Below are 26525 nucleotides of genomic sequence, written 5' to 3' on the forward strand. Positions count from 1 at the left end.
AAGATTTACCTGGAGGACAGAGATCACACTGCGCTCAGCACATGTGTGTTATTTAATGTGTGTGTGTGTCTCCCTAGTTTGTGTGTGGGCTCACCTGAAAAGATGGTTTTGGGACACCCCGGCTGGTCGGCGCCTCCGTTGGCGTAGAAGTCAATGTGGCCATGAGCTCCTCTCAGTCCAAAGGCTGCGCACGGAGAGCACAGCGTGTAACACAGCGACTCTTACATGAGGTCACGAAGGTTTATTGCTTTTTAATAAATACTTTCTAGGTTCATAGAAAGGTAAGACGTGTTAAATAATAACTAGAATTAATTAAAATTATATTAACATTTTCATTCAGTTATATAACTATATTTATATAACTTGCTACTAATAATTTAAGAAAAAAACAATGTTTATAAACAGAATTATCTCTACTTCTAATGCCAACCCTTTTTTATTAAAAAAAATGTGGAATATTTCCAAATAACAGTAATAATAATAGTAATTCATAATAATATTCATGCTTTTAGTTTATGTAAAAGCATATTAATACAAATAAGTAAAATATAATTAAATATATGTCTGAATAATTTATGATCAGTAAATACATGTATTCATCTATAAATAAAATGATTTATTGTAAAAGAAGGAAAGAGATTTGAATGATTTACCAGCTAATAACGTAAAAACATTTTTAGGGATGTGGGTCTGATCAATAGAAGATCCTATAAGAGCTGCTGTGACCTCACAGGCAACACTAGTGTTTGTAAATTAACAGATTTTGTTTATTGTTCCTCACACCATGACAACTAAAAGCTATTTATTTTCCAGTTGCTTTCTTTGTGTGTAAATGATCAAAGTAAAAAGGGTCAATATTAAAATGTTATTAAATCACTATTTAAATTATTATTAATTCTGCGTTAGATGCTTACAGTTCATGTCGGTGTGAAGGACGTCCACAAACATGGCGTCCGAGGGGTCCAGCCTCTCCTCCGGCGTGGCCCTGGTGAACATCGGTCCAGCAGGGTCCAGACCTGGAGAAGAGGAAGGAAAGAAGGGAGGAAGGAAAGAAGCAAGGAGGTATGTGAGTGCTTTTGTAGTTTTCCGCCTGCTCACTCCACAGCGCTGCTTTCATTAAACTGAAAGGTTAAGAACATCTGTCATAAATACATGATAATGAAGTACATTTACTCGCATACTGCACCGCTCTGAGTACTTTATTTTACCTGTGATACGGCCAATCTTCCCCTTCAGGTTTGCTCCCACAAAACCAGCCAGGTGAGCTCCCAGACTGACGCCGATCAGGTGAACTGAGCTCAGAGAGGCTCCTTCAGCCTGTGGGCACAAAAGCTCAGCGTTACAGGTGAGGTATAACTCTGTCATAAAGACCTTTTAAGTATACAGGATAATAAAGGACATGACAGAACTGCTGATTTTCACACAGACATGTCTTCTAATCTCTTTACTAAAATTTAATGTGCCCACACAGTGGCGGAAATACCAAAAGCACCAAAACTTAGATCCATTCTTAAGTACTTGAAGGACCTGTAACCTGGGAAATATTTAATACTTGTCATTTAAAAACATCTGTAGACTGGCTGAACTGGTAATTCTAGGCTTTGAGCCGGACTTCTTGGGTAGAGAAATGGATTTGGTGCCATTTAGAGCATTTTAATGTATGTTTCTGATAAATAACACATTAGTTGAATGAACAATCTGTCCAAAGTTTGTAAAGTTTTATGTATTCTGCTTTGTGTCTTTGCATTGCATTGGTACACTTTGCCAACTGAGACTACTAGAAACAACTTGAACCATGGCCACTGCTGGCTCTAATAATCCTAGATGGTGAGAACCGTGAAGCTAAAGTGGACATTCATATCTCAAACCTATGAGTGATGCTGCTTCTATTGGTCTATTGGTTCAACAATAGACTGCAGGATGATTACAGGAAGGGAAAATAAAGGTCTGGGCTGAAGGTCTGTCTCACCTCCATCGTCATGATGAAGCCCGTCAGGTTGAGAGCGGCCTCTCTGGTGTAACTCACAGCAGTGAAGTAGTTGAGGTTGGCTGCCCCTTTGTTCCAGTCCACCACGATGATGTTCATGTCTTCCTGCTCTGCTAGCAGGTGGACTATGTGGTTAATCCAGATAGGGGGCGCGCCGGTGGGCCGGTAGCCATGGATGACAAAGGCGGTGGGACGGGAGAGGCTGAAGAGTGGCTGGGAGGACAGGTGGTGGTGGTTCAGTTCGCGGCCACAGTCGAGGTTGGAGCGAGTGTAGAGCAGGAGCCGCACATACAGGGTGGTTCCCACGAAGCAGTGGGTCAGGTCGAGGTCGGTGAAGTTATCACAAGATTCGCCTGCTTCACTTTCCTCCTGGCCTGGAGTCACAACATGGAAGATCAGGAAGTTGTATTGCAAACTCAACTTTTACAGCTGAATTCAGGTTTTATGTAGAATTAAAATGAAAAACGGGTCCAAAGTTTCTACAGGCTACAGTGGGAATATTTGTTTCATCCATTTCAGTTTAGTAGATTTTTATATCGTTTTAAAGCTAAGGCACTAAAAAATTTCAAGGTAAAGAGTCAATGATACTAATGAGCCCCAACAATCAGTCTGACTTCTGTAGACCGCAGCTCTACAGGAATACCACTTTTTGTAGCTAAATAACAGCTTCAAGCAGACAGCCAGTGTCATCATCCTGGATGATTCACAAACTGAATCATAGATTCAGGCTGACATTAGAGGCACAATCCACAGACAGACAGTAACAGGTTCAAAAACTGAAACTGCAGCAGTTTGAAAGTCATTTCATTTTTTAGCTTCTTCACATTACTTTGGATTGTGTTAAATGAAAAATAAAGACTATTAATGACTCATTTTATGTTATTATGTAATAAATGGTTTTGAATTCAGATAATAGCCTATCTACTGACAGGTTTGCTAGTTAGAGTTAATTAATTAATTAAAAGTAAGATTTAGTTAGTTAGCTTAAGCTAACTAGCTTAAGCCAAAATACTGTCATCAGCAGTGTTGTTTCATTTTACACACTCGTCCCTCTACAAATAAACCATAAAATAAAAAACATCTCAAACTGCTTGCTAAAACCAATGATTAATGTTGTGTTGCGGTCTACGTCTTAAATTAACATTAGCTACATGCTAAAGCTAGCTAGTCAGCTTTGTAGAATCAGAATCAGAATCAGAATCAGAATGGGGTTTATTGCCAAATGTTGAGCAGGTTTACAACATTAGGAAATTGCTGCGGTTCTTCAGTGCAAACATAGTGTCATAAATAGCACTTAAATAGACATGAAAAAATAAAAGTAGGGATAAGAATTAAAAGTGCTACGTAGAAAGATATGTGCATGAGCTATACATGAGATATATACATGAGAATAAGAATTAAGAGTGCTACGTTGAAAGATATATACATGGGTGCAGGTGGTGATCAGTGCCCATCATGGAATGATGCAGTGAACACAGCGTAGGGTCATGTGTTAGTGGCGGGGACAGTCATATGGTTATTGTTCATGTGTCCAACAGCAGAGGGGAAGAAACTGTTCTTATGGCGAGAGGTTCTGGTGCGAATGGACCGGAGCCTCCTGCCTGAGGGGAGCAGGTCAAACAGACTGTGTCCAGGGTGAGAAGGGTCAGCTGAGATCCGAGCTGCACGCCGCAGTGTCCTGGAGGTGTACAGGTCCTGCAAAGATGGGAGTCTGCAGCCAATCACCTTCTCAGCAGAGCGCACAACACGCTGCAGTCTCTGTTTGTCCCTGATAGTGGCTCCAGCGTACCACACGGTGATGGAGGAGGTGAGGATGGACTCGATGATTGCAGTGTAGAACTGCATCATCGTCCGTGTTGGCAGGTTGAATTTCTTCAGCTGCCTCAGGAAGTACATCCTCTGCTGGGCTTTCTTAATGACGGAGGTGATGGTGGGCTCCCACTTCAGGTCCTGGGTGATGGTGGTACCCAGGAAGCGGAATGAGTCCACAGAGGTGATGGGGGTGTCAGTCAGGATGATGGGGGGGAGTAGTTATATAAATGAGCTGATTTATGCAGCCAGTGACAAAATATAGGATTTGTTAGTGCCTTTTTTGAATTAATAAAGTGTAGACAGTCTCTGTAGTACTTCTTTTGTAGTTTGCAGAAACATTAGCCTAATATTAGCTTAACACAGATGCTATTTCTATTTTAGTAACAACTTTTGTCGGACCGCTACATGAATTGGGACTTGACAGTCTAAACCTTCTGGGACTGTATTCTCCTATTGAACTTGTTCCATCTCAGAGGAGAGATGAAAGGTATCTTTGTTTTCCATAATAATTTGTGAAAACTTCATCTGTCATAAATCACAGATAACTGAGCAAAGAAACTTTTTGAGCTCATTTTTTTTTTGCTAAATTTGGTCTGAATATGAAGTAGAAACATTTTCTTCTGCAAATATGATATAAAGTTGAGTTTAAAGATGGCCTGTTATGTTTTTCCTCATTTAATTTACACAAATAATCCCCAGTCTAAATGTACTGCTTCACACAGAGGGGACAACCTTAGGCACAGAAGCCCCACCCATCTGATGCTTGAACCTTCTGATTAAAAGGGGCTTCCAATCACAGTGAGGGATGGAATAAATTCCTTGTTTCAGACAGACACAGGATGAATTGAGGGGCTACACTCAGGTCCAGTATGAGATAAATTAGGATTATTTTGCTCTCTGAACTTTGCAATACTATTGTAGATATATTTGTATATTTTATCTTTTTTGAATTGGGACTGCTCATATGTATATAGTGCCGCAGAACTGTGCACCTTACCGCCCCTCTCTTTTCCCACGTCTGCGCGTCTCATCGTACATGTGCATATTGACAATAAAAGGTATTCTATTCTATTCTATTCTATTCTATTCTATTCTATTCTATTCTATTCTATTCTATTCTATTCTATTCTAGTAAAGCTAAAAATGAGCTTAATGTCCACTTTAAACCCACACCTGATGGCAAGTGTTGTCTTGCGTGCCCTAGCTTATGTATTGCTAATTTCTTGACACATTTTCTGTCACTGGACTGATGCAATGACTGATATTTGTCCCCTACAAATATAAGAAGCATTTATTGACCCATGCAGGCAGCTCAAAATAAAACAACAGAGTGTAAATTTGGCTGTTGTTAGCCACCTTGTTTTTTTTTGTTTTCTTTTAAGCACCCGGCTGTGATAGAATGTTCTCATGACCAGGTCAAAGGTCATTAGATTAGTTTACAGTTCAGTGCACCTGTAAGCGCTTGGATCAGGTCTGTTTTTCCGATAGTGACGCTGGGTGTTAGTTTAGCCTCTTTAGCTCTGTGCTGATTAATCTCAGATAGCAGGGAGTCTCGTTAGCTTGTTTAAAGTGTCTGTAGCCTGCATGTTGTCAACTATACAGACTGTGAAGCACTTAGTGTAACTGGGTTATAACCATGCTTATTATTAAAAGGTTTGTTGTTTGTGAGCCCTTTCCTCTAAAGACACTCATTCATGATTATCACCATCCTAATACAGAGGCTTAAGAAACCCAGTAGAGCGTTTTTAATTAAATTAGGAGAAATAAGTGAATACTTGTGAGTCAATCTGGGCTGCACCTTTACAGTTTTTGCAATCTCAGAGCTCTCTACAATCTGCCCAAACAGGATATTTTTAACGTGGGAGTTTGTGGGGCTTGACTCGTGTTTTGGAGCCAGCCTCTGGTGGACATTAGAAGCATTGCAGTTTTTGGTAACAGTTCCCCAATTTACAACAGCAATAATCATGTTCACAGCCTTGTAGAAAACCAGGTTTCAGTTCCTTCCATCACCTGCACATGGGGTGAATCTTATTATAATACACCCATCTGGATACTGGAATTAGGGGCACCTGGATTGACAGGTGTCTTGACGCTGGAAGCTTTACCTGTTAACTGTTTGCTAAGCCTCACCTTTGCTGACTTGAGTCACTAAACTGGACCTCTGCACAGTGTTTGTGCTGCAAAAAGCCTGCACGAAGTCATCTCAGACTCAGTTAGCGTGCTAAATGTTAGACTTCATGACAGCACAATTAGAACAGACTGATCAAGTATAGAAATTATTTGAAAGAGTTGCCAGGAGAAAGGCTCTTCTCTCTAAAAAGAACGTGACAGTGCAGCTTAGGTTTGCAAAACTGGAGATGTTTGACCATAATGCACAGCACCACATTTGGAGAAAACCAATCATCACAAGCGCCTCATACCAGCTGTCAGCACGTAGGTGGAGGGCTGATGATTTGGGCACCGTGCAGTCAACCATGAACTCCTCTGTATACCAAAGTATTCTAGTCAAATGTAAGGCCATCTGTCTGACAGTCAAAGCTTGGCTGAAACTGGGTCATGCAACAGAGCAATGATCGCCAGCACAGCAGCACATCTACAACAGAGTGGCTGAAAAAGGAAAGAATAAAAGTGCTAAAGAGGTCCTAAAGAGAGCTGTGCATAGATGAATGTCCACAAACCTCAATCAACTGAAAAAACATTGTAAAGACTCCACAATCATGTGAGGCTAATAAAGCCAAACAGAAAACAGTTCATTCATATAGATTTATAACAGCTCTGCAACTGTGTCCATCTTTTATATACAGTCCAGATCAGTGTGCGTTATGAGTTGGGGGTTTGACTCCCTGTGTGAGCAGCTCTCCACACCTGAGCGCAACACTGCCCTCAATTGGATCAGGCTGCTATAAAAAAGCACTCATCCAATCAGCACCCACCCCACCCGGAACACACACACACACACACACACACACACACATTAGTAAACTATATCAATGAGTGGATAACAGGCTGCTTATTGACTTTAACACCACCAGACGGAAACTCCTCACTGGAGCAGAGTCGGTGTTCACTTCTGTTCCTCACACTTCAATGAACTCTTTCTCACTCCACAAACACTCAGAATGTCTGTTTCTGTTTATTTAGACAAACAGACACAATTATTTTTAACTTTATCTTGAAGATAAAGCTGAGCATAAATCAGGTTTAAGCTTTTGCTCTGTCGGAAAACTGGACTTTTCTTACCTTTGCAGAGCACAAGGAGCCCCAGCAGAGCCAGGAGCTTGCGGGACAGCATCCTTTCCACGACCACAGTGACGCAGAGACAACGATCAAGCCGAGGAGACTCGCTGTGAGGAAGGTAGGATGCAGTGTGAGGACAACTGAAAGGAGGAGGGACTGCTGAGAGAGAGAATAGGGGAGGGAGGGAGGAGAGAGGAAAGGGGGTGGTGTCTTTACTTGGATCAGTTTCTAGAAGAGTGGAGAGAGGAAAAAACCAATGATCGTAAGAACACTAAACAAATGAGATAAAGGGAAGGAGCATGAGCTGATGGAATGAGGAAAGAAAGGACAGAGGAAGGAGGATTTGATTTGTGGTGAAAGGAAAAAGCAGGGGGCGCTTGTGAGATAGTCCCAAATGAATGGGAGTGAATGCAGCTAAAGGTGAAAGTGCTTAAGCCTGCTGTCACACCCATAGTGGGTGGATCTGCATGTCTCATTTAGCACAGACGCCCTTCCTCACGCAGCGTTCCCATTTATCCAGGTCTGTGACCGGTGCTTGCAGCACACGTGACTTATGACCCCCCATGTTGGCGCATCTCCTCTCAGAATCGAGTGAATGGACCTAAATTGCCAACATCATGATTAAGACTTGCCTCTGGGTGTCCACGGCGCTGGCGTGCGTTTTTACAAGAAAAAACACAAAACAATGACAAGAGTTTACAGAAGAAAAGTTAATAGGATCTTCATTCCTTCTGATCTCAAACACTCCCCCAATGAAACAGGAAGTTGTTCGCAATAATTATCCAGGTCACGTCTGTCCATGTGACCACTCAGACAGGCTTTGTTTGTGTGCAATGTTCCTCTTCTTCAGCCTAAACATCATTACATCCTCTTACTATACAAACAGCAAAGTGATCCTGAGGGAATCATAAAGTCTCAAGGACACAGTGTTTATGTTTTTCAAGAGATGAACTGATCAAAGGAGTAAACTAGAAGCGCTCCATAGTCAGGATGTGAGCTTCGTTTCTCCAAAAGCAGCCCTCAGATCTCTTTCTATGTGACCCTAAACAAATCCTTTCTTTCCCTTTCATTTTCATGCCTCTCTGTAAGAAAGGGTAGAAGTGTTTGTGTGATGATCTACTGTAAAAAAGAAATAAAGAATAAAAAGACCAAGCAGGCGGAGTTTAACCTCTCAGTGTGGGTTTTATGTTGTGTCTGCAGATTTGAAGTTTCAAAGACAAATTTTGCAGCTCGTGCAGAAGGTTGAGCCTGTTGTGTTGCAAATTACCCTGCCAGCGAGGTGACCCACTGATTAGTGAGGGATGATTATGGGTGAAGTCGGAGACACCCACCCAGTGATGGGTAATAATAGCTCCACAGACTCTGACCACAGTGCACCCAGCCCATCCTGCTCTGTACTCGACATAAACACATGTAATTTACCATCTACAGAGAGCCGAGACCCAGAAGCAGCAGGGGACTCGGGACAGGCAGAAGCAGAGAGCTACAGTAACGTCAGAGCTAAAATCATGCAATTAGTGGTGGAAACAGGAGCCTGCTTTACTGTTTAAATGCATGCAGTATGCGTAGAGAGTTTAATTAAACTGTTTCTAATCTAAGCAAGGGTTACATTCACAATTTTACTGGCACCACGAGATTTCAGTCATGAAAGAAAAATCGTACAGATTTGCTCTGTACTTGCCCTTTCAGAACTGCAAACAGGTTTTGCAAGATGGCTGCGCACATAGTTGCAGCAGCTCAGTGTCCCACCGATCGATGCCATGTTTGGATAATTCTGTGTAGAAAAGGTGACAAGCTTCCTGGGAGCCAACACAGAGGAGAACCTTTCCTGGAGTGCGAACACCTCCGAGCTGCTGAAAAAGGCCCAACGGAGACTTCCTGAGAATTCTCGGGAGGAATAAATTCACACAGAGACTGCTGGTGTCCTTCTACAGAGACACCATTGAGAGTGTTCTAACCTACTGCATATGCATCTGGTGCCTTAGCTGCACAGTGGCTCAGATGTCAAACATCTTATCAGAGTCGGGAGTGCAGGTAAAAATAATAAGAAAAACAAAACCAGGAAATAAAACTATTTGTAACCACTGCACTCGAATTTTGAAAGTAAATTCAGAGAGTTTCTAATCTTTCTTTGCCTCTTGCAGTTATTGTTCGAACACTGAAACCATTTCACTCACCTACGCAAAGTTACTGATGGTCGAAACAAAGGCGAGGGGGGTTCAATCGAAACCGCAGATGGGCACAATTTAGCCTCAGACCACCGATGTTCTAAAAGTAGAACTGAAAAACCTACAAAAATCTGTTATTCTGTACATGGTTTGTGCCCGCAGTCTGCACTGCTGGTCTCTGTCCTGCAGTCTCGATGAGCTGCATGGTTCTCCACCTGCTGCAGCGTCTGGTTTGACTGAAGCACGTCTGCTGCAGAACAAAGACTTCCATCCTCAGCTGCAGTCAGTCTGTCAAACAGTGGTGTTTAAACGGCACACTGGTTTGCAGTGGCTGAATTTTCAGAATAAGAGATTTGGGATCGTCCAATAGTAAACCCTAAAAATGTACCTGTGCGGCCTGCAAAGTACATTTTATGTGGGAAAAGCTGCATATATACAATAAAGAGTGTGTGTTGTTTCTATTTAGTTTGTGTCTAAGTCAGTCCGGCCCACAACCCTGATGATGTCACTACTCTGTAGCTTCTTAACTGTGACATCAAAAACAAAAAAACCAACTTGTGTGCTACTCGATTAAGTTGTTTAACGTCTTTGTTTGAGTTTTTAAAAGTCACCACTGCTTCAACAACCTTCCATCCAACATTCACGCTCACATTCCCTCCTACAGCCAATTTATAATCTCCAGTTGACCTTACGTGCATGTCTATGGACTGTGGGAGGAAGCCAGAGTACTTAGAGAGGGCATGCAAACACAAAAAGATCCTGGAATCAAACCCAGAACCTTCTTGCTGTAAGTCAGCAGTGTGACCACTTTGCTTTCATGCAGCTGCATCAGATAGAAAAATCAAAATAATTCTGTTTTATTGAGCTTTCATTCTCTGCAAGTTTGTCTTCCCTGATTAAATCCTGCAAGTTTTTCATATAAATGTTAGCAGAGCCTGTGTGTGTGTGTGTGTGTTCCATCCATTCATTCACTGTGGGTCTTTTAGGGGGTCTCTGCAGACCAGACTGAGCACTGATTGGCTGGTGAGCACCCAGGTAAAAAGGTCCCTGTGGGGTCACGATGTTCTGATGAGTTAAAGAGCTTATCTCATCGGTCACCTGACTTGACAAGGCAAAGAGGCTGAAGAGGATCTGGTCAGAGAGATTATAAAATCAGCGATGAGCGAGCAGGCTTCAGGATTTCTTCACTAGTAAACGGCTTAACGCAGCCTCAGCGGTCAGTTATCACACAGAGAAGATATTTCTGTGAAGTCTCAGATTCATGTAATTCAGTCTAAATTCAATAATGGCATTGTAAAGCGCTTTGGGTGCCTTGAAAAAGCGCTATATAAATCCAATCCATTATTATTATTATTATAATGTGTTAGGGAGTTTTTATTGTTTTATTTGATTATGCTTCAAATGTTATGTTATGTCTGTTTGTGTTCAGATACTTTGGAGATTCTTTTAAGTTTGCATGAGCACCTGGTGAGGCTCTTTGGTCTGTTTCTCAAACCATATGACTGTTAACATATGTGGTAAGTATCACTGCCCACTAATGTTAGCTGGCATTTTTATACTATATTTAGTAAATTATTTTTCATTTTTCATTTTAATTTATTGATTTTGAGCTATATTACTTCCTAAAGCTGCTTTTTTAGAATTTATTATTATTTATTTTATTTTTTCTGTTGATTTAAGCTCCTTTCTTTCATCTATTTGTCAGAGTGTGGAAGCCTAAGAAAGACTGAAATTAAAATCAAGTTTATCAGGAAGACAAGGTCTCCTGTAAAGCTGCTTGTGACCCGACCGGGCCCCATGGACTAAGGCCCGGCCACCAGACACTCGCCCTCGGGCACCCTCCCCAGGCCTGGCTCCAGGGCAGGGCCCCGGTAACCCTATCCCGGGCAGGGTAAACTGTTCCCTCGATGTTCTCTTCATACGGGTCTTCTGAATCGCTCTTTGTCTGGTCCCTCACCCAGGACCAATTTGCCATGGGAGACCCTACCAGGGGGCAAAGGTCCCCAGACAACATATCCCCTGGGATCCCTGGGACACACAAACCCCTCCACCACGATAAGGTAGCGATTCACGGTGAGGTCTAATAATTATTACTTAATATAATCAATTAAAAATATTAATTTTTAAATTAAAACAAATCTTATTTTCTAGATTTTAAAGTTTCAGTTTTTAATGTCCCCTATAAGTACTAATTAAACATCTATAAAATTGCAGTGTTACTGTGTGGAAAAGAACATATAATGGAATTTAAGATAAGATAAGATAAGATAACCTTTATTAGTCCCACACGTGGGAAATTTGTTTTGTCACAGCAGGAAGTGGACAGTGCAAAAGTTATGACGCAAAAATTAGAATACAATAAGAATAAATACAGTACACAGCTGTACAGAATAGAATAAAATAATATACTATATACAGTAGAATAAAATAGAATAAAAATATACAATAAGATAAAAATAGAATACGAATACTATATACAACTGAGTAAAAATACAACGATGCCAGAAAAGATTATTGCACTTAGTGTTATTGCACATGTGTGGATGTGTGTGTTTGTTCAGTTAAAGTCTTTATTATGGAGTCTGACAGCAGTGGGGAGGAAAGACCTGCGAAATCTCTCCGTCCCACACCGTGGGTGCCGCAGTCTCCCACTGAAGGAGCTGCTCAGTGCTGTCACAGTCTGCTGCATGGGGTGGGAGACGTTGTCCAACAGGGATGACAGCTTAGCCGCCGTTCTCCTGTCACTCACCACCTCCACTGGGTCCAGAGGGCATCCTAGAACAGAGCAGGCCCTTCGGATCATCCTGTTCAGTCTCTTCCTGTCCCCAGCAGAGATGCTGCCGCCCCAGCAGACCACGCCATAAAAGATAGCAGAAGCCACCACAGAGTCATAGAAGGTCTTCAGGAGTGGGCCCTCCACTCCAAACGACCTGAGTCTCCGCAGCAGGTACAGCCTGCTCTGCCCTTTCCTGTAGAGGGCGTCTGAGTTATGAGTCCAGTCCAGTCTGTTGTTCAGATGAACACCAAGGTACCTGTAGATGTCCACAGCCTCAATGTCCATACCCTGGATGTTCAGTGGTTGCAGTGGAGAATGCTTGTGCCTGCGGAAGTCTACCACCAGCTCCTTGGTTTTACTGGCGTTGATCTGGAGGTAGTTCAGCTGGCACCAGTCCACAAAGTCTTGGGTCAGTCCTCTGTACTCCTTGTCGTCCCCATCAGTGATGAGGCCGACTATTGCAGAGTCATCAGAGAACTTCTGCAGGAAGCACTGGGTGGAATTGTGGGAGAAGTCTGCAGTGTAGATGGTGAAGAGGAACGGAGCCAGAACCGTTCCCTGTGGGGCCCCCGTACTGCAGACGACCCTGTCCGACACACAGCCCTGAGTCCTCACATACTGTGGTCGGTCGGTGAGGTAGTCCAAAATCCAGGTAGTGAGGTGATGGTCCACTCCAGAGTTCTCCAGCTTGTCCTTCAGAACCGAGGGAAGAATAGTGTTGAAGGCACTGGAGAAATCAAAGAACATGATTCTCACAGTGCTTCCAGCGGTCTCCAGGTGAGCGAGGGAACGATGTAGGAGGTGAATGACGGCATCATCCGCGCCAATGCCAGGCTGGTAGGCAAACTGAAGTGGGCCCAGTGATGAGCTTGTTAGGCGCCGAAGCTGAGCCAGGACCAACCGCTCCAGGGTCTTCATCAGGTGGGATGTCAGAGCCACCGGCCTGTAGCTGTTGAGGTCCTTGGGGCGTGAAGTCTTTGGCACTGGTACAACACAGGAGGTTTTCCAGAGCTGTGGGACTCTTCCCAACCTCAGGCTCAGGTTGAAGAGGTGCTCCATCACCCCACACAGTTGGTCCGCGCAGGACCTGACGACCCTCGAGCTGATGCCATCTGGGCCCGCTGCCTTCTTGCCATTAATCCTCCTCAGTTCCCTCCTAACCTGGGTGGTTGAGAGAGACAGGCTGGAGCCTTGTGTTGAGTGTGTATTGGATGCTGTTGTTGGGGGTGGGGGGGGAGTGAGCAGGGTGAATAGAGGAGGTGTGAAGTGTCTGAGGTGTCAGAGGTGGAACAGCAGCAGTGGGTGTGGGTGAGTCTGCAGCCGATGTTGTAGACTGCCTCATGGCTGAGTCAAATCTGTTGAAGAAATGATTCAGTTCATTTGCCCACCTCACATCCCTCCCAGGCAGAGAGTTTGTGAAGTAAATTCAAAGTACCCCAGGTTTGTACTTTGGTAGCATGTTCAGAATAATAATACTGGCTTTATAATCTGAAGGTAGGGTCAGCTGACTCGAAGGAGCTGGATGTTCTATTATTGGAATCTTCAGCTAATCTGTGCCTCCTGCTCAGATTATCACATTGTAACCACTGAACCGGGGCATATTCATGTCGCTGTTAGAGTATTATGTAACGGTAATGGGATGTCTCATTGTGGATCCGTTCTCTGGCACCGTGAGCGCGGGAGATTCCCTCGCCAAATCTGAGCCGGTGTCATAACATCTTGAAGGCTTGAGCTGCAGCAATGAAGTGAGGCAGAACCTGAACCTGTTTGCTTTTAAAACTATGATCAACTTCATTAAAACCAACTTGCATAATATTGTTAAATTGCCTTAGTGCTGCCAAATCAGCTGTGATTTACTGAGGCACAGATTTTGGCTGATGTCAGGATGGGATCCATCCTGACGGATTGGGCTGCTTCATCCAGCGGGTACTTGGGCAGAAACGGGTAAATATCTGAAAAATGGTGGAGGACACAGACTGCTAGCCTGCCTCCACTCCAGGATGTTATGCTACACGCCATCAAAGCAGACTGTTTGAGACTGTGAGTGATCCAGAGACCAGAGCTTTACTTCCTCTGGATATTCCTTTCTGTCTCCAGGGTGTTTCATTGTCATCTTGGGTCAAGCAGAAAAAGAAAAACACTCAAATGTCTTAGTGGCAACAAATCAATTGAAAAGAGTGTAATAAACAGTAACATGCTTATATGGCTTTATCATAGATGACCTGTTCCGACAAAATCTGAAGGTGAAGCTCTGAATAAAACAGAGGAAAAGTTTTATGCTTCGTGCAGTACATTAACACAGCGTCCCCAACCCCCGGGCCTCGGACCGGTACCGGGCCGCGAGAGTTGAGGCTCAGGTGTGAAATGTGTGGTTTTCAGGGTTATTATCGGTTTTCAGCGTTATTTTGTTATCGCTTTGGTCGTTAACTCGGTTTTCCTGGGTCTTTTCACGTGTGTTATGAATAAATCGTCTTTTTTTTTCGGTACCGGTACTAGTTTTATTTTGTTGTATTTATCCGCGACACATAAAAGGCCGGTCCGTGAAAATACTGTCGGGCATAAACCGGTCCGTGGCGCAAAAAAGGTTGGAGACCGCTGCATTAACACATCTGTCCAAAGTGACGTGGTGCTTGGCGGGAACCAAAATTCAGACATTCCACAAATACAAACACTGGGTGTGACATCACTTATTTACACTTTACAGTTAGTGCAACAGTGGGAGCGCTGAATGCTCAGACAGGTTTGTTCCTTTGGGTTCTTTCTCTTTCTGTCACGATCCTGGGTCTTATGACCCAGTGTTTTGAGTTTTAGTTCATTTTGATGTTTTAGTTTATGTAAGCCCTTCAGGTTCCTAAGTTCATTTGTTATCATGCTTAAGTGTTTCTAGTTCTTATTATTTCCCCCTCGTGTTTCCAACTATGGTAAATCTCCCCTGCTCTTCATGTGTTTCATGTCTGTGTCTTACATTGTGAAGTTTGGGTTGTCATGTCTACGTCTCATTATGTTTCCTGTTTTATTGTGAAGAGGTCTGGTGTTTCTGTGTTCATCGTGTTCAGTTTTACTCTTCCCCTGTGGCGTTGTTATGTTCATGTTGATCTACTGTGCCTTTCTGTTCCATGTTTCAGATCCCTATGTTCTGTCTCCCCCAGTCTGTTAAGTCCACATGTCTTGAGTTCCGTCAGTGTGTTTCCTGTTTTACTTTCAGTCTGTTCTATGTTAATGTTTCTAGTTTTGCTTCCCTTGCCTCGTCCTGCTTAATTACTCTCAGCTATGCTCTCCTCCTGTGGCTCATTCCCCCTCGTTATCCCTCAGTGTATTTAAGCCCCATGTTTCTCTTTGTCAGTGTTGCGTCCTCCATCATAGCTGTGTGATTTTTCCCTGTGGCTCCTTGTGCTTTAGTTTTCCCAGTTTAGTTTAGTTTGTATTGTTTTTCGTGTCCCACTCCACGCCAGCAATAAAGCTGTGTTTTTTGAGTTTACCTTTTGTCTCTGTGAGTTTGCGTTTGGGTCCTACTCTTGCCTGCACACAGCCGTATTGTGACACTTTCATATTCTGATTTAAACGTAAACTTTTTTATTTTTCCAGAAAGTAGCTGCAGAGTTTTGATGTTTGTGAGGAGCTGAGGCAGCGAGGAAACGGCGACATCCGGGAGTTCTGTAGGGACGGGGAAGACCGCGACGGACCGCGCGCTGCTCTTCATGGACAGCAGTGACCGCAGGAATCTCAGCTGTAACGCCACCGTGTTTCCTTCACATGTCGACGCCGCCTTCACCAAAGCGTGGGATACTGACACTTCCCTATTGGCTGCAATCACCTCAAACAGAAAGAACGGGCAGGTACAGACATGTTAAGATCACAGGACATATTATTGTAACTTTATTAGTACAACTTGTTTAAATTGCAGATCACAATAAAACCAAAAAAATTTACATGTGTGCTTCAAAGAGCCTGAAAAGGTGAATGTCATTTTAAATGGAAACAGTAAAACTATTAAACCTGATATATGTAAGATTTTATAACACCAATAAATAAAAAATCTAAATAATAAAGTAAAACTAAATAAAACATGCTTGTAACGAAGAAGAATGAAGAAGGATCATTGAGTGCAAGAGGAACTGACCTGAAAGATAGGATCACGGCAAAGCTTGAAACCTGGACCCTCTGTAGCTGGTTACAAGTGAAATATCCTCTGAGGATCTGCTAGATGATGTGGATGCAGCTCTACAGACATTGAGGATGGCTACAAGTACCTGGGAATCCCACAGGCACATCGGAAGAAGCTACTTGCAAAGCTGCAACCGCCAAGTACCTGCAGAGAGTCAGGCAAGTCCTGAGGAGTCAGCTGAATGGTAAGAACAAGATCCGGGCCATCAACACGTACGCCCTGCCCGTGATCAGGTACCCTGCTGGGGTAATAGGCTGGCCAAAGGAGGAGATAGAAGCCACTGACATAAAGACAAGAAAGCTCCTGACCGTGCATGGAGGGTTTCACCCCAAGTCCAGCACCCTGAGGCTGTACGCTAAGAGGAAGGAAGGGGGCCGGGGACTGGTGAGTGTCAGCACCACAGTCCAGGATGAGACAATGAACATCCACGAGTACATCAGAAGGATGGCCCCAACTAACCACGTGCTCAGTGTCCTCAGGCAACAGAAACCCAAGAAAGAGGAGGCGCCATTATGGAAGGACAGGCCCCTGCACGGTATGTACCACCAACAGTGGGGGTGGCTGATATCCAGAAATCCTACCAGTGGCTGGACAAAGCTGGACTGAAAGACAGCACAGAGGCACTAATCATGGCAGCACAAGAACAAGCTCTGAGTACAAGATCCATAGAGGCTGGGGTCTATCACACCAGGCAAGACCCCAGGTGCAGGCTGTGTAAAGATGCCCCAGAGACAATCCAGCACATAACAGCAGGGTGCAAGATGCTAGCAGGCAAGGCATACATGGAACGCCACAACCAAGTGGCCGGCATAGTGTACAGGAACATCTGTGCCGAGTATAACCTGGAAGTCCCGAGGTCAAAATGGGAGATGCCCCCAAGGGTGGTGGAGAATGACCGAGCTAAGATCCTGTGGGACTTCCAGACACAGACGGACAAAATGGTGGTGGCTAACCAACCGGACATAGTGGTGGTAGACAAACAGAAGAAGACGGCCGTAGTGATCGATGTAGTGATACTGAATGACAGCAACATCAGCAAGAAGGAACACGAGAAGCTGGAAAAGTACCAAGGGCTCAGAGAAGAGCTCGAGAGGATGTGGAGGGTGACCCAGAGGTAATTGGAGCGCTTGATGCAGTGACCCCCAAGCTCGGCGAGTGGCTCCAGCAGATCCCGGGAACAACATCTGAGATCTCTGTCCGAAAGAGCGCAGTCCTGGGAACAGCTAAGATACTGTACAGGACACTCGAGCTCCCAGGCCTCTGATAGAGGACCCGAGCTTGAAGGATAAAGACAACCCTGCACAAAAATGTGAACATAAAAGAAAATGTAGAAGGAAAAAAAATCATTAAAATGGTTTTGTTTTACTTTAAAAACATTAAAACAAACCAGTTAATATAAAGAACAAATTTTAACTTCTTTTTTTTTCAACTTTAAGGTTCAGGGTACACTGAAGGTGATAATAGCTTTTCCTTTAATTCGTCACACAGGTGTGTATCTGAACTTCATGTCTGTATACTTTGTGTATTTCTGTTAAATTAGCCTGAGTGAGGCTGTATATGTATGTAAAGTGTAGAAGTAAATTTAAATCTAATTTGATATACAAAGAGGTGTTTACAAAGGTTATAAAGCTAGTTATGTAGCTATTTGGTGGTTACGTGTTTTGATATTTACATGTTTACATGTTTGAATGTTTAGACATGCATGTTCAAACAAGTAATAAGTATGTGTTATATCTACCTGGTTGTTTTCCCTGTTTTGATCTGAGTATAAGATTTCCTGGCTTCTGAGAGGCCAGTGAAGTATTCATGAGGGCGGCACACAGGAAGTGTGGGTTGTTGTTGCGGTGTGCAAAAAGTAAAGAGGCTGCTAAAAAGTTATCCGTCTCCGTCTTGCTGTTCCTAATTATTCAGAGAGATTCCCAACCATCTAGTGAACCCTCACGTTACATCTGGTGGCAGCGGTGGGATTTATTTTCTTGATGGATCTGTGTATTTGGTGAGTTTTACTCCCAAGCTGCGGATAAGATCGTTTTTTTTTCCCGCTGGGATTTATCTCTCTCTGTGAACAGCTGATGAACTGAAAATAATAACAGTAATAATTTTTGGAGATAGTAAGGATTGTTGCAGCTTTTCTCTCTGTTTTTGTGATTTTTGTGATTTTTTTTTTGAGCTGGATATTTGTTGGGAACATGTCGGCTGACGAGAGTGAATCTGTGCATGAGCTGCGCTCTTCTCCTGTGCCACATTCGAGGTCAGTGGATGCAATACGGACTGTTGCTGCTCCCGCCCACCATACCGTTTCCAGTGCCCTGACAATAGATCTTCCACCTGTTTTTAAAGGAGATGGGACTGAATCTTTTACTAGTTGGTCTCGTCGCTTTGAAGTGGCAGTGCAAGCTATGACTCCACCTGAGGTAGATTTGCCAACTGTGATGTCCTCTGTTCTGCCTACTCGTCTAGCAGATGCTGCATTTTTGTACTGGGACAGTTTGCCTTCATCAGCCCAGAAAGACTATGATCTAGTGAAGGATAAGCTGAAAGAGGTTTTCGGTCCAAAATATTCTCTGCCATTCTTCCAGACACATGTGAATGCTCGCCCCCGGAAACCAGGTGAAAGTTTAGATGTGTACAGCGCGGATATTACCCGTCTTGTGCTTGAAGCTTTCCCTAACTATGACTACAATGCCTTGGAAGGTGAAAAATTTCGCCGTTTTGTTGCTGGGTTGGACCCCACCTTGCAATCTAAGATTCATGAGATGGGTGCAGAGGATCTCGACGGAGCCCTGCGCATTGCCAGCCGTTGCGAGAGAGCACGGGCAGCATTGCAACTTACAGCTGCAGGATCCTCTCATATTCCGTCTTCAGAACAGGTTGCTATGATACGTCCTCAGCCTACTGATGCTAAACTTCTTCAAGCGGTTGAGGAGCTCACGCTTACTGTAACCAGCCTGAAACATGAAGTACAGCAGTTACAGGAGAAACAGAGTTACCTTGCCCAACGTTTGGACTCCAGTCGTGATAGATCCTCCTCTTCCAATGTTCAGTACAGCACCCGCAGTGCGTCCCCGTCGCCTTATCATGCCAGACAACATTCCAGAGACTATTGCTCGCCTGAGAGGCGTTATCATCGTGATCCAGAGTCTCACCGTGAACGTCCTTCTTCCCCTGTTCCCCAGAGGTTCAATGAGTGGGACAAATGTGAGAAACACGATCAACGCACATACCATTCCCAACAGCCCCCCCAGTATTCCAGGTACAATTACCCTGACAATAACAGATACCGACGCAGTCCCAGTCCTGCTCCACGTAGAGTTAGAGATGCTGCATCCTACAGTAGGACCAGTGTTCGTTTCCAGTCCCCGGAAAGGCCTGCACATTTCACCTCCGGCCCACAGGGAAACTTTCATTAGCTGCTGTTGAGGGGCAAACATCAGCTACAGTATCAGGGCCCCAAAACCACATCCCCCAGTTCCCCTCAGAATCTGATGGATCAGTCTCCTCTAACGTCTTGGCAATTGTCGAGGGCATTGAAGTGTGTGCTCTAATTGACTCTGGTTCCTTTGTCTCCCTTGTGAGTGAAGATTTTCGAAACGCTCATCCAGCTTTGAAAAAACGGCCTATGGTAGCATCCTCTGTGCCAGCTCGTTCGGTCAATGGAGAACGTCTGGAAATCTTAGGCAAGTTAACCGTTGGTATTAGGCTTGGGACTCAGGTATGGCAGCAGGACTTTGAAGTCCTCAGAGGTGCTTACCAGCCAGTCATTCTAGGTTGGGATTTTCTGCAGAGGCACCATGCTCTTCTCGACCTCAAAAACAAAGTGCTGCAACTGTGGGACATGAAAATTCCCCTGTTGCCCAAAGGACATGAGGTGGCTGCCTGCTGTAATGTTTCTGTGTTAGCGCCAACCAAAATTCCAGCTATGAGCGAAACTCTGATCACAGCCTGTGTGTCAGCAGCCACACCGGCTTCTCCTGTTCCAACAGACTACTATGGTGTCTTGATCCCTAATCCAACATGTGACATTGTTGTGGCTCACACTCTCAGTGAAGTTCAGAATGGTACTACAGTGGTTCGAATGCTTAATCCCTCCAGTGATGAAATCGAACTGTACCCTGGACAGCATCTTGGTGAGTTTCATTCAGGCTCATCTGTTGATATCATCCCACTGGAGCAGACATGTTGTGCTACTTCACCTGTGTATGATTCAACTCTGCCGGTAGAAATAGATGAAACAAACTTGTCACACTCCCAGGTTCAGTCCCTGAAATCACTTCTCCAGAAGTATTCAGGAATCTTCAGTAAGCACTCAGAGGACAGAGGTCACACGGGCATAATTAAGCATCATATTCACACAGGTGATGCTACACCGATTAAACAAAGAGCCTATAGAGTGACACCTGACCAGAGAGCTGAAATACAGACTCAAGTTGACAACCTTTTAAAGGCAGGTGTCATCGAAGAAAGCTACAGCCCATGGGCCGCCCCAGTTGTTCTGGTGCGAAAGAAAAATGGTACGTGGCGTTTCTGTCTTGACTATAGGAAACTCAATGCAGTGACAATCAAAGACTCTCATCCTCTTCCCAGGGTTGATGATGCACTGGATGCGCTGTCAGGTTCTGCCTGGTTCTCCACAATGGACCTTCAACATGGCTATTGGCAGGTTGAACTGGAAGAGAAGGATCGTGAGAAAACTGCTTTCACAACCGGCAGTGGACTTTACCACTTCACTGTTATGCCCATGGGACTCACAAACGCTCCAGCCACATGTCAGCGGTTAATGGAGATGGTACTTCGTGGCCTTCCCTGGAAAACCTGCTTAGTGTATTTGGATGATGTCCTCATTTACAGCCGCTCTTTCGCAGAACATCTCCAGCATCTGGAAGAAATTTTCGGCAGATTCCAGGCAAGTGGCTTGAAGCTAAACCCCTCAAAATGCTGTTTTGCCAAAGATCAGGTACAATTTCTGGGCCACATTGTATCAAAACATGGCATCCAGCCTGACCCCAGAAATGTGAACAGTGTGCAAGCCTGGCCTATTCCACAAACAGCGACAGAAGTAAGGTCATTCCTTGGACTTTGTTCATATTATCGCAAGTTCATTCAAAACTTTGCGCACCACAGTGTCCCCCTACATGCTCTCACTGAGAAGCATGCAACTTTTCAATGGACTTCTCAGTGCCAGGATGCATTCATGTATCTGAAACATGCCCTCTCAAACCCTCCAGTGGTTTCATTCCCTGACTTCACATTGCCATTTTCTCTGTATACTGATGCTTCTAGCACAGCTATTGGCAGTGTACTAGCTCAAAGACAGGGACAGCAAGAGAAAGTCATTGCCTATGCTAGCCATGCACTTACAAAGGCAGAAAGAAAGTGGTCGACTTATGATCGAGAACTCTGGGCCATTGTTTGGGCAGTTAGACATTTTCGGCACTACCTCTACAAGCAGCCATTTGTTATTGTCACGGATCACAAGCCCCTCCTGGGTCTTCGGAAAATACCCATTGACAGTGATAGAACTGGTCGCCGTGCTCGCTGGGCTCTTGAACTTGATCCTTTTGAGTGGACTGTGATTCATAAAGATGGCCACCGCCACCTCAATGCGGACGCACTGTCACGTCGCCCTGTCACTGGTGAAACCGTAGAGCAGGACACAGTCTGCACTGCTTCTGCTACCTTGAAACCTGAAGAGAGGTGCGTAGGTCCTGCAGGCCCGCCCAACCATAGTCCCTGCAGTACTGACCAAAAACACATTCCGTGCAATGACTTTCCTGATCCACGACTGCAGTGTGCAGCGCTATCTGTTTCATCCACATTTGTGCTTGAGCTGCCTGAAGATGATCTCAAAAGTGAACAACAAAAAGATCCTGTACTGTCAGAAGTCATTGGCTGGAAAGCTAAGGGTCAGAAACCACCTTACTGGCGTATGAAAAAATGCCCACCTCAGGAAAAAGTGCTATGGCATGAGTACTCTAGACTTACCTTTCACAATGGCTTACTCTGTCGTAAAGCTTTCAACCCGTCCCAAAAGTCAGTGTTGCATCAGTTGGTTGTTCCTGAATCTTTAAAAGACACTGTCCTACAGCTGCTGCATGGCAACCCAGTGTCCGGTCACCTATCAGCAGATAAGGTCCTGAAACGTGCTCAGCAGCTATATTACTGGCCATTCATGTCACGTGACATCAGAATATGGTGCACACAATGCACTCCATGTGATGCCAGACGGAATCCCACACCTCATCACAGAGCTCCAATGAAAACAATTGTTGCTGCGGAGCCATTTCAAAAGGTGGCAGCTGACATACTTGAACTCCCCATTACGAGTCGTGGCAACAGGTACGTGCTCGTTGTTCAAGACTATTTCTCGAAATATGTCAATCTCTATGCTATCGCAGACCAACGTGCCACAACAGTTGCAAAATGCCTGTTTGACAACTTCATCTGTCAGCACGGCGTCCCTGAAATGCTACACACGGACCAAGGACGTCAGTTTGAATCTGACCTGGTGAAACATCTGTGTCAGCTGCTAGGCATCCAGAAGACACGGACCAGCCCATATCACCCTCAATGCGACGGGATGGTCGAGAGGTTCAATCGAACACTTATTGACCAGTTAGCTAAGTTACTCCTTCAGCAGCCTGGCGAATGGGATGACTGCCTCAATCAAGTTGCTTTGGCTTACAACACCAGTCCTCACTCTACCACGGGGTTTACGCCATTTTTTCTCACACATGGACATGAGGCACGGATGCCTGCTAATATGCTGTTGCCTACCAACATGTCAGCATCATCTACTTCTGTTTCTCCTGCTGACTACGTCACCCAGTTGACTCAGAGACTTCAGTCTGCCTTCAGCACTGCTGCATGGAACCGAGATTGTGCCCACAACCAGCAGAAACAATTGTACGATAGGGGCATCAAACACACTCCTTATGTTCCGGGTGACTTGGTGTGGTTAAATGACCCCACTACAGCAAAGCAGAAACTTGCTCCACATTGGAAGGGCCCCTTTGAGATATTGGAGTGCCTTGGAACAGATGGAGAAAACCCTGGTGTCACGTACAGGATTCGCTACCTCCTGGACCAATCAGACAAGACTCAAATTGTTCACTACAATCGTCTCAGGCCGTACAAAGCACCTGTCCCTAAAGGTGGAACCAACTCACCTGCTGGTGACATACCTGTACAGCCCCAGATTCCACAGTTGACTGCATTATCAGGTGCGTTGCCCTTCACAGCTTCAAAATCTGCAGCTGAAGGGAGCTGGAATGTTCAGGGCCGCAGCCCTGCAACCTCATCAGACCCTCAGGTTTGTCAGCCACCACCTCTAAACCAGTCACGACCCCATTCCCACTCTCCTTTGTCCCCTTCTCCTCGGTCTGAGACTGTAACGACTTCCCCCTCTGGCCATGTGGTGATACACCAAACAGACATTGTCCCTTCAACTCCTCATCGAGTATCTGGTGTTTCACGGCGATGTGGGAGACGTCAAGTTGTGCCTCCCAGATACCTCAAGGACTATGTTTTGAACTGAACTTGTTTTTGGTTTTGCTGTTGTTTTATTGTTGTCCCCTTTGCTCGCAGCATGTTGGGTTTTTTTTTCCTTTTCTGTAGGGAAACGGGGACGTTTCTTATGTGAGGGGGGGAGGAAAATGTAAAGTGTAGAAGTAAATTTAAATCTAATTTGATATACAAAGAGGTGTTTACAAAGGTTATAAAGCTAGTTATGTAGCTATTTGGTGGTTACGTGTTTTGATATTTACATGTTTACATGTTTGAATGTTTAGACATGCATGTTCAAACAAGTAATAAGTATGTGTTATATCTACCTGGTTGTTTTCCCTGTTTTGATCTGAGTATAAGATTTCCTGGCTTCTGAGAGGCCAGTGAAGTATTCATGAGGGCGGCACACAGGAAGTGTGGGTTGTTGTTGCGGTGTGCAAAAAGTAAAGAGGCTGCTAAAAAGTTATCCGTCTCCGTCTTGCTGTTCCTAATTATTCAGAGAGATTCCCAACCATCTAGTGAACCCTCACGTTACATGTATATAAGGATAGATGTCTCCATGTGTTTGTGATACGGCTTCTGAAGCCATGCAGCGCTGCAGATCAACAGGGGGTGTCAGGGCTTTGAACTCCACCCGCTCCATCTGAACTCCCCACGATTTGAATTCGAGGCACAGCGCCATCTGCAGGACAAATCAGGCACAGCAGGTTGTATTTACAAAACATATGTTTCTCATACCTGACAGCAGAAAACTTAAGAAAAATAAAGATGGCACTCGCAGGTGAACTCTTCCTGAAATCACCCCAAACTCAGCTGCACACCTTTGTGATGATATGAGGTGCAAAGTGCAACAAACCAGGAGGAAATACAAACCCAGCATCGATGTATCAGAAGATCCATCCGGTCCCAAGTCTGGATAAATGTGAAAGCTGCACCAGGAAGGGCACCGGCCGTAAAATTAAACAGCCATCAAACATCCATCTACTGTGTTGGCTTGAAGTACCCGTCTACTTTTAAACACTGCAACAATACTGACTCTTACTGTGTCTCACTCACTTCCATCCTCTTTACCATGGCGAGCTTCTGTGTTAACACGTCCTCCAGAGTGTGAGAACCTATCATGGTCTTCAGAGTCGTCTGAGCCAACAAGAACACGGCCTGGCGGCCGTTTACAACATGCATCACCCACATGAAGGGAGAAAAACACAACAGCACTGCATCCACAGTCAAGACCTGGTGACAGCAGAAGGCAGGGAGAGGTGAGGAAACATCAGTGTGCAGAAACAAATAACTTCAGACTGTTATTGTGAAAGAAAAGCAGCTGATTCTGAGCAGGCCAGGTGGACACAGATGTGATCCTTATATGGGAATAACGGTCAGTGCGTGCCAGCTTTCAGTGATCACAGGATGCTGCTGACCTCTTGTGGCCAGATATTAAAGAACATGGTGCGCAGGTCTACTGTCTGGATGGCGTCCAACCAGGGGATGAACCAGACCAGACCTGCAGAGCGTCAGAAAGGCGAGAAGACCCCATTTTTTTTTAGTTGTGCTTCTTTGCATGGTAACACACAAATGTGAAAACTTGAAAAGACCAAAAGAAAAACACTGAGGCAGCGTGCAGTACAAATAAAAATAGTTTAAGTTAACTTAGTGGTGATATTTAAAGTCTCGTGTAGTACGAGTATTTGCACTTTATACCTAACATAATAATGTGTGTAATAAGGTATTTTTAATCATTACTTCAGCATCAATCATGACAGAACCACTTTAACGTTACTCTGTTTGATGCGCGATCCTGTATTTATTCTAATAGTTCTGAATCTCAGCTGTAATTTCAGAGTAAAGCGTGCTTTTCCTTCCACTCCGTCATAGCCAACGCTGCACATTTACACCCATAACGATGAAACAGAAGCTGAAGTCTTGTTGCTACAGGTCAGAAGAGAGAGAGTAACGTCTGGTACCGGGTCCTTTGGCTCGTCCTTCAACAGCCCGGCCCAGTCTGAAGGCGACAGCAACCACAACCTGTTCATCAACATAACACAAAACACTCACACATTCAAAGATGAATCCTACAGAGCTGAGGGTGCATTCACAGTGTTTTTGTGCAGTGATGACTGAAAGTTTCCATTTCACATCTGTGAAAGTCACCTGATGAAGCAGGACTGGCTTCTAAATTACAGATAATTTACTCTATTTATCCAGAAGATTGGGATTCAGCAGCTAAAAACACTAAACACATACTAGAAACATGACAAAACAAATTATGTTCATCGAGGCAAAAGAAGGAGCCTATACGAGATTATTTTAATTTTAATGTCAGTTAACTAAACAGTTTCATTTATTTATTTGCTTTGCATCTGATTTTAGTTGGTTTCCAGAATTAAAGAACTTTTGGTTTCTCATCTCAAAGTTATTGAATTAACAACGACAGAAAACCAAAAGAAATCCTCACATTTGAGAAGTTCGGAGCAGACTCTCTCTCCTGAGTAATCATTAGTGATTAGAAAGCCAACTAAAAGTAAAGAAAGAAGAATTACTGCTTGTGTTGCACTAGTGGAAAAAGCAGCAGAGAAAACAGGAGGACAGTTTCTAACATTGGATGAGGTGGGCCTACAGCCCGCCTTCAGTCTGCCACCGCTCACCGTGCTGACGTGCATAAACTCTGCACAGAGGGTGGAGGAAACACACCAACTTTAAACTCTGGTGAATATATTAAATGTAACTGATGCTTACTCATGTGGTCTGCAGGGCTGCAGAGAGCCTGCTGCTGGATATAGTGTGTTCTTCTTTTATGATGTTCTTTATAATGCTCGTGTAATTTTATGAAAGAACAAGGTTGAATGAGCAGCATGAAAATAACCTCCATATGTAGTCAAT

The 26525-nt window shown here is 44.3% G+C and overlaps 2 protein-coding genes across 2 annotated transcripts in view; one reads left to right on the forward strand and one right to left on the reverse strand.

Moving 5' to 3' along the window:
- The window catches only part of lipib (lipase, member Ib), a 15949-nt gene extending 6523 nt beyond the window's left edge, over positions 1-9426 (reverse strand). The window contains exons 1-7 of the mRNA XM_085287631.1: positions 9214-9426; positions 7040-7195; positions 1970-2361; positions 1209-1317; positions 915-1016; positions 95-184; positions 1-9 (exon numbers count right to left, since the gene is read on the reverse strand). The exon at positions 1-9 is cut by the window's left edge and continues 159 nt beyond it. Coding sequence (XP_085143757.1) covers positions 1-9; positions 95-184; positions 915-1016; positions 1209-1317; positions 1970-2361; positions 7040-7091 — 754 coding nt within the window. The 5' untranslated portion in view covers positions 7092-7195; positions 9214-9426. The remainder of the gene's footprint in view (positions 10-94; positions 185-914; positions 1017-1208; positions 1318-1969; positions 2362-7039; positions 7196-9213) is intronic.
- Positions 6837-26525, forward strand: part of LOC146567648 (uncharacterized) — a 32007-nt gene continuing 12318 nt past the window's right edge. The window contains exons 1-4 of the mRNA XM_085287576.1: positions 6837-7154; positions 10634-10721; positions 10910-11264; positions 15566-15816. Of these exons, the coding sequence (XP_085143702.1) occupies positions 15734-15816 (83 nt within the window). The 5' untranslated portion in view covers positions 6837-7154; positions 10634-10721; positions 10910-11264; positions 15566-15733. The remainder of the gene's footprint in view (positions 7155-10633; positions 10722-10909; positions 11265-15565; positions 15817-26525) is intronic.

This window comes from Mchenga conophoros, linkage group LG9 (assembly GCF_057382185.1).
Source record: "Mchenga conophoros isolate Kocher_MC1m ecotype Shallow Benthic linkage group LG9, M_conophoros_male_GT1.1, whole genome shotgun sequence".
Taxonomy (NCBI): domain Eukaryota; kingdom Metazoa; phylum Chordata; class Actinopteri; order Cichliformes; family Cichlidae; genus Mchenga; species Mchenga conophoros.